The sequence below is a fragment of the Coturnix japonica genome (assembly GCF_001577835.2).
Source record: "Coturnix japonica isolate 7356 chromosome 4 unlocalized genomic scaffold, Coturnix japonica 2.1 chr4random350, whole genome shotgun sequence".
Classification (NCBI taxonomy): domain Eukaryota; kingdom Metazoa; phylum Chordata; class Aves; order Galliformes; family Phasianidae; genus Coturnix; species Coturnix japonica.
This window is the reverse complement of record NW_015439533.1, coordinates 163428-171883: the sequence shown is the minus strand read 5'-3', so window position 1 is coordinate 171883 and position 8456 is coordinate 163428. Positions and strand designations below refer to the sequence as shown.

At 65.3% G+C, this 8456-nt stretch overlaps 1 protein-coding gene across 1 annotated transcript; it reads right to left on the bottom strand.

Annotated features, from left to right (window-relative positions):
• Positions 1 to 1246: 1246 nt before the first annotated feature.
• LOC107306858 (RING finger protein 145-like) lies at positions 1247 to 8124 on the bottom strand. Its single transcript, XM_015850261.2, is given in 13 exon segments — positions 1247 to 1893; positions 2458 to 2543; positions 2546 to 2587; positions 2590 to 2623; positions 2626 to 2811; positions 3758 to 3905; positions 4032 to 4214; positions 4307 to 4447; positions 4895 to 5070; positions 5210 to 5445; positions 5747 to 5838; positions 6088 to 6196; positions 7637 to 8124. Coding segments are annotated over 13 exon segments (2118 nt in total). The 5' UTR covers positions 7818 to 8124; the 3' UTR covers positions 1247 to 1389.
• Between the last annotated feature and the right edge of the window lie 332 nt (positions 8125 to 8456).

The window sequence follows — 8456 nt, the reverse complement described above, 5'->3', positions numbered from 1 at the left end:
ATCCCCATTGCATCTTACCCCCCCCAATTCCCCATTGCAATTCTATCCCCCCGCCCATCCCCATTGCATCCGTATCCGCCCCCCATCCCCGATTTGCATCCTACGCCCCATCCCCATGATCTGCATCCTTATCCCTCCCCGCCATCCCGCATGTGCATCCTTATTCCCGCCCCCCATCCCATGTGCATCCTTATCCCCCCCCCATCCCCACTGCATCCTTTATCCGCCCCCCATTCCCCATTTGCATCGCTTATCCCCCCCCATCCCCACTGGCATCCTTATCCCCCCCCCATGCCGCCACTTGCAATTCCTTTATCCCCCCCCATCCCAATTACATCCTTACCCCCCCCGATCCCCATTTCGCATCCTTGACCCCCCCCATCCCCAAGTTGGCATCCTCTAGTCTCCCCCCGATGCCCCATTCAGTCCTTATCCCCCCCCCCCCCGCCTCAGCACCCCCCGTCTCCCCCCATGGCCGCCCCCCCCGCATCCCTGCAGTCACGGAGCGGCGCGTTGGGGGCTGTGGGGGGGGTTGCAGGGTCTCCCTGCCGCTCGCCCCCCCCAGACGCGTCTCACGGCGCTTCTCTCCCTGCCGCTAATGGGCCGCAGGGCCCCATTGGGACGCGGTAAGTGCGGGTGGGGCTGGGCTGCAGCGGGGGGGTCCGGGCCCTGGGGACCCTCCTCCCCGTTCCGGGCAGATGAAGGGGGTCCCAGCTGGGCCGGGTGCCCACACAGGGGCCGGGCCCCACGGCCGGGACCCCCATCGCTTCATGGATCCCCCCGCCGGGCACCGACCCCAAAGCGGCGGGGGGGTGAGCCACCCTATGGCAACACCACACCTGCCCCATGCCATCCTATGGCTGCCCCACACCCGCCCCATGCCACCCTATGGCAACCCCACACCCACCCCGTGCCACCCTATGGCTGCCCCACACCCGCCCCATGCCACCCTATGGCTGCCCCACACCCGCCCCATGCCACCCTATGGCTGCCCCACACCCGCCCCATGCCATCCTATAGCTGCCCCATACTATCCCATGGCTGCCCCACACCCGCCCCGTGCCATCCTATGGCTGCCCCACACCCGCCCCATTCCAACCCGCCCCCACCCCGTTCCCATCCATGGGGCACGCTCCTCCCGTGCCCCGTACTGGGTAAGTCCGGCCGGCCGCGCTCCGGGGGGGGGTGGCTGCATTCGGCCCCTGCCCACCCCCCCCGTGGGGGTGTCACCGGGCGGCACCGGAGCTGGGCTGCAGCGGCTGCGACTCCGGCTTTATTGCAATTAGTCCCGGTGCTGCTCGGTTCGGTTCGATCCGCCCCACATCCCCTGCACGGCACCGGGGGGGGACACAGCCCCACCATCCTGCCGGGCTCGGGCAGCCCCCGGCGCTACGAGCCGAACCGGGCGCCGTGTGTGTCCGAACCGAACCGGGCGCCGTGTATATGGCTGTGTCTGTCCGAGCCCGGCCCGGTGCCGGCTGAACGGTCCGTGGGGGGGGCGGGGGGCGGCGGCTCCGGTGGGTCACGCTGGGGGGGCCGGTCCCGGTGGGGGGCGACGGTGGGACGAGGGTCGGGCTGCGGGGCGGCGCCTCCCCCCGGCTCTTTGGGGTCGGACTCAGCTCGGAGCCGGGGGTCGCTGACCTCGTTCACGCGGCCGGCTCCACCCGGCGGCTCCTCCCGGGGCCGGTCCGGGGCTCCTCCATCTCCCGGCTCCTCCCGGGGCCGGTCCGGGGCTCCTCCATGTCCCGGCTCCTCGTCCTGCCGGGCCGGTGCCGGTTCTGGCGTGACCCGCTGGTGGCACAGGGGACACGAGTCCTGCACGTACAACCACTTGCGCAGGCAGGAGCCGTGGAAGAAGTGTCGGCACGACGTGATGACGGCAACATCCATGTCCTAAGGGAACAAAGGGGGCTCAGTGCACGGCCACACGCACAGGGGAGGGTAATGGGGGGGATGGAGGGCAGGGATCGGGGGTGCGGGATGGGACGGAGGATGGGGGGACATGGGCAGGGGGAACGGCATGGGGAGCAAGAGGAGGACGGATGGGGGATTGGGACAGGTGGACATGAGGTACAGGGACGGGGGAACATGGCGGAGTGGGGGATGGGAGTAATGGAACACGGGACGGGGGACATGGGATGAGAGGGACATGGGGACATGGGTACTGGGACATGGAGGAGCGGGGGGGGGACGGAGACAGATCGGGGGACATGGGATGGAGGGACGGGGGGACATGGGATGGGGTCATGGGGATATGGGTACATGGGGGACAAGAGGGATGGGGGACGGGACATGGGACGGGACATAGAGACATGGGGACAATGGACATGGGACGGAGGACATGGGGATGGATGACGGGGACATGGGGGACGGGGGATGGGGGACGGAGGGACGGGAATTGGGGGAACATGGGGATGAGGATGGGACATGGAGCGGGGATGGGGACATGGACGGGACATGGGTCCACCTGAAGCAGATGGCGCAGACTCGTCGTGTGCGCAGCTGCCCCCTGTAGCGCAGGCAGGGACTGATCTTCTTGGCGCCTCGCGGCGCACAGGAAAACGCCTCCAGCCCGACTGCGCCCGCACCACACGTTGCAGTACGAGTGCACCACCATGACCGAGCCGCGCCCAGCCAGCTCCATCCCCAAACAAGACTCCCAGCCCATAGGCCACCACGCACACGCCACAGGAACTCCAGCACGCGGCTCACGGCGCTGACCGCGTACATGATCTCGTCCATGCGCTGCAGCGGCGCGTCCTTGCAGCAGCTCCGCCACAACAGCGCGTAGATGAACAGCGTGCCCAGCACCTGCGGGCACAGAGCAAACAGCGCATAGATGAACAGCGTGCCCAGCCAACCTGCGGGCACAGAGCAAACAGTGATAGATGAACAGTGTGCCCAGCACCTGCGGGCACAGAGGCAATGGGGGGGGGCACGGGGGGATGGACGGACAGGGTCATAGGACATGGGGAGGGACAGGGGACATGGATGGGGAACATGGATATGTGGGACATGGGACGGAGATGCGGACCAGGGGACAGGGGGACTGGGAAGGGGACAATGGACATGGCGCGACATTGGACATGCGAGATGGGGGGAATTACTGAGACAAGGGAACGGGGGAGGAGACGGAGAAACAGGGGTTGGGGGACTGGGGACATGGGTCATAGGGACATGGGGACGGGACAGGATGGAGGACATAGAGGACATGATTGGACATGGGATGGGGGACATGGGATATGGGGGACATGGAGACACGGGGACAGATGGACTGGGGGATGGGGACATGGGACGGGGACATGGGGACAATGTTGACCATGGGGACAGTGGGGACATGGAACAGGGGATATGGGGGACCAGGGACCATGGGGACGGAGACAGGAGGACGGGGGGATGGAGGGACGGGAGAACAGGGGGTTGGGGGACTGGGACATGGGGTCATAGGGGACATTGGGACGAGGGGACATGGGATCGGGAGGACATAGGACATGATGACATGGGGAATGGACATGGACACGGGGACCAGGAGGGACTTGGGGGATGGGGGACACGGGGACAATGTGACATGGGGGACATGGGGACATGGAGACGGGATATGGACAGGGACAGGGGACATGGGGGAGACGGGACAGGAGGACCAGGGGGATGGCAGACAGGGTACATGGGGGATGGACATGGGACATGGGGGACAGGGGGTAGACTTGACAGACGGGACGAAGGATGGGGCGCGAGGAGGTCGGGGGTCCGTCCGTACCTGAAGAGAGGTGAGAATACTGCTGGAGATAATGATCAACAGCCAGAAATCCATGTGGAAGAAGCGCGCGATCTTGTAGGCCATGAAGCAGGGGAAGATCAGCAGGAAGAGGCACAGGCTGACACCACGGAAATGCTTCCAGAGGCTCCTGTTGGGTGCAGCTCAATGAGGGGGCGCTTCCCACATGGGCAGCCCCCCATTGCAGCCCCCACGGCTGCCCGCCCCCAGCCCCAGCCCCCCCTGTGCAGGATGGAGGGGTGCAGGACGATGGTACCTGTTGCGGGAGGCCCCCATTGCCAGCACGATGGGGTCGGCGATCTCGATCATGGACTGCAGCGTGGATGTCACCACGATGAAGAGGATGATGCTGAGGAGGAAGGTCCGCTGCAGGACCTGCAAGTCGAGCAGCCCCGTCTGCAGCGCCAGCAGCAGCAGCGTGACGCCCTCCGTCACCCCCCTGCACGGAGCGGGCGGTGAGTTGGGGGGGTCCCACATTGGGATCCCACATGGGACGCCCCCTGCCCTCCCTGCACCCCCAGCCATGCTCACCTGTGCATGACGTTGCCGTTCTGGAAGGCACCGAAGCCCAGCAGGTAGAATTTGCAGAGGTTGAGCACGCCCAGGGCAACGTAGGAGACGGTGAAGGTGAGGCCGATGAGGGAGTAGGGCGTGCTGCAGCACTCGGCCACGCTGCAAGGGAGAGCGGGGAGCTGCACCCGGCCCTGCTCACCCCATCACCATCCTCACCCCATCACCATCCTCACCCCATCACCATCCTCACCCCGTCACCATCCTCACCCCATCACCATCCTCACCCCGTCACCATCCCCACCCCCTCACCATCCCCATCCCCTCACCATCCCCATCCCCTCACCATCCCCATCCCCTCACCATCCCCACCCCATCATCTTCCTCACCCCATCACCTTCCTCACCCCATCACCTTCCTCACCCCATCACCATCCTCCTCCTCATCCCATCACCCTCCTCCTTCTCACCCCATCACCTTCCTCACCTTATAACCCTCTTCCTTCTCCTCCCATCACCCTTCTCCTCACCCCATCACCTTCCTCACCCCATCACCCTTCTCCTCCTCCACCAGGTGGGAGGAAGGCAGGGGAGGGGGGGGGGTTCCTACCTGCTGAGCAGGACGAAGAGCAGCCCCTGCTGGGCCACGGGGCTGCTGGAAGAGGCCAGGAAGGAGGAGAGTCGCAGGGAGAACAGCGCCAGCCAGAAGACCAGGAAGAGGAGGGGGACGGACAGCTGGCTCCATAGGGACATCCCCAGCGCCAGCAGCCGGTACAGCTCCATGGCCTGTGGGGCAGGGCGGCTCAATGTGGGGCAGGGCGGCTCAATGTGGGGCAGGGCGGCTCAATGTGGGGCAGGGCGGCTCAATGTGGGGCACTCACTGATGCAGGGAGCTGCGTCCAGCTGAGCTGGCAGCCCCGCTTACCTGTAAGATCTCCCTGCAGGCAGCGGCAGCCAAGTGGAAGGGGACGAGGATGTGGGAGCCCAGCACGTAGAGCACCTCCATGCTGGTGAGGATGGCGGCGAAGGTGTTGGCCACGGGCAGGACGTGCAGGGGGAAGCCGCAGAGCCGGGCCAGCAGGGGCAGCAGTGGGGCAGCAAACAGCCAGGCCTGTCGGGTCCTCATCAGCAGCGCACACAGGGCACAGATACAGACCTGGCCTGTGGGGGAAGCAGCGTTGGCCCTACGGAACCCAGAGCCCAGCACGGACACCGGCTCCAAATGAGGGCAGGGGGTTGGGGAGACACCGGGAGAGGGGGGGGGACAGCCACAGGGGGGGCAGGAACATCCCATAGTGGGACAATGGGGGGCTCAGCCCTTCCCATGCAAAGCCTGGGGGTCTGGGGCTGGGGAAAGGCCCTGGGGCTCCCACCTGCTGCTGGCTGCCCCCAAACCAGGGACACAGATTGGGGGGGGGGTCCCAGGATGCTCAAAGGGAGCCCCCCCCCCCATCCCACTCACCTGCCAGGGCCGTGGTGAAGCGGCCCAACTCCGCCATGTTGCTGTACACGGCGCCATGGGACCCACGCTGCAGCTCATGGCGGACGTAATCACTGCACAGAGGGTGAGCGTCAGCCCCACTGCTCCCCACAGCACTCCACGGCCCCACAGCCCACCCCACAGGGCTCCCAGCACCCCCAGACAGAGTATCAGCCCCACCGCTCTTCACAGCACCCCATGGCCCCACAGCCCACCCCAAAGTGCTCCCAGCACCCTCAGACAGAGCATCAGCCCCACATCACCCCATGGCCCCACATCACCCCACAGTGCTCCCATCACCCCCATACCCACACAGGTCTCACCTGGCTCTCTGGTGCCCGGCACAGAGCAGCAGCACAGTGAGCAGGTGGAGGTAGAGCCGGACCAGGGAGTGCACGGGCAGCACCAGCAGCACCAGGCACAGGACGTGGCCTGCAAAGAGAGGGGGGGGGTTAGAGCCTGATGGGGACGGTGCCGTGTCCCTCATCCCCAATGCAGACAGAGGGCTCAGCACCCCACACCCTGCCCCTATAACATGGCACAGGGGAGGGGGATGAGATGGGATGTGAGGGTACCACAAATGGCCGCCATGGCACAGAGGGGGCACAGCTGGGGACACAGCCCGGCCCATAGGAACACCATGGCACGGGCAGGCCCTGCGGTGTCCCCCATGTCCCACACACAGCCAGGCCTTCGGGCTTTAGAATAACCCTAATAAATCCCTACAGCCGGGGGTGTCCCCACCACAGCCAGGCCTTGGGGTGTCCCCCATGTCCCCCACACAGCCAGGCCTCTGTGCATCCCATACAGCCAGGCTTTAGGATGGCCCTAATACATCCCTACAGTCAGGGCTGTCCCCACCATGGCCGGGCCTTGGGGTGTCCCCAGTGTGTCCCAACCTTGTGTAGACCCCCCATGTCCCCACCATGACCAGGCCTTGGGGTGTCCCCCCGTGTCCCACACACAGCCAGGCCTATTATATAGACACCCATTATAGACACCTATTATATAGACACCCATTATAGACACCTATTATATAGACACCCATAACCCTAATAAATCCCTACAGCCGGGGGTGTCCCCACCATGACCTGGCCTTGTGGTGTCCCCCATGTCCCACATACAGCCAGGCCTTTGGGCTTTAGAATGGCCCTATTAACACAGCCCAACAGCTGGGGGTGTCCCCCCATGTCCCACACACAGCCAGGCCTCTGTGCATCCCATACAGCCAGGCTTTAGGATGGCCCTAACACATCCCTACAGTCAGGGCTGTCCCCACCATGGCCGGGCCTTGGGGTGTCCCCAGTGTGTCCCAACCTTGTGTAGACCCACCATGACCAGGCCTTGTGGTGTCCCCCATGTCCCCCATACAGCCAGGCCTATTATATAGACACCCATTATAGACACCTATTATATAGACACCCATAACCCTAATAAATCCCTACAGCTGGGGGTGTCCCCAGGCCTTGTGGTGTCCCCAGCCTGTGTAGGCCTCACAGCGGCCCTAACACACCCAGACCCCGGGGGGCCCCACCTTGTCCCCAGGCCTTGTTGTGCCCCCATACCTTGTATTGCCCCCATACCTTGTATTGCCCCCATACCTTGTATTGCCCCCATACCTTGTATTGCCCCCATACCTTGTATTGCCCCCACCTTGTTGTGCCCCCATACCCCGTGTCGCCCCCAGCCCGTGTATTCCCCATCTCACCCCCCCACCCCCGTTCCCGTTCATCCCGTGTGCCGCCCCCCCCCTCTCACTCCTTATATCAGCCCTACCCCCCCCGGCCCGGCCCCACATCCCAACGCTGCCGGGATCCCCGTGTCCCCGCCCGGTTCCCGTGTCCCCGCCGTTCCCGGTTGCCGTTCGCTCACCGCCGCACCCCGCCGCCCGTATCGCCGCCGTTGTGATCGCGTTGTCCCCCGCTGTCCCGTTCCCGGTCCGTTCCCGCAGTATCTCGGTGATGGCGGCGGGCTCCCATCGGTACAGCAGGTCCAGCAGCGCCAGCGCCGGGACCCGCAGCACCACGTTGGCCACGGCCTCCAGCCGCGACATGGCCGGGGGCACCGGGGGGACCGGGACCGAGCGACCCCCGTGTCCGAGGGGGGTCCCGGCTCCGGGCTCGGTGGGACCCCCCCCCTTTAGTGGCCGCCCTTTGTGTCCTCCCGGCCGCCAGGGGGCGCTGTTCCGGCGCTGTTCCCGCTGGCAGCTCGCTCCGTTCCCGGGCTGGTCCCGATCCCGCCGCTCCCGCCGCCACTTTCGCTTTCTCCCGCTCCGCCCCACGTCACGTGACGCCGCGGCGGAGTCGCGTCGCGTCCGCCATCTTAACGAAGGGCACGGAGCCGCGTTAAACTCGGGGATTCCGCCATCTTGGTTAAGGGCAGCGCGACGCGGCTCTCTTTGATGACGTCACCACGCACAAAACATCGCGTCGGCCATCTTGAGTGCGGGCAAAATGAGGGCGAGCGGGCGCCATCTTGAAGGGCTCCCCGTTACCGGAGGCGGCGCTGAAACACCGGGACGCGGCACCGGGAGCCGGGATTATCAAAGAATCACGTGTCACATCCATCAAAGACACTCGGTGAAATTTATTACCCGAGTCTGAGCCCAACAACGGAACCGAAACCACGAACACATCCCGACCATAGAGCCCGTCCATGGATCCCATCCTATTCATGGATCCCATCCATAAGA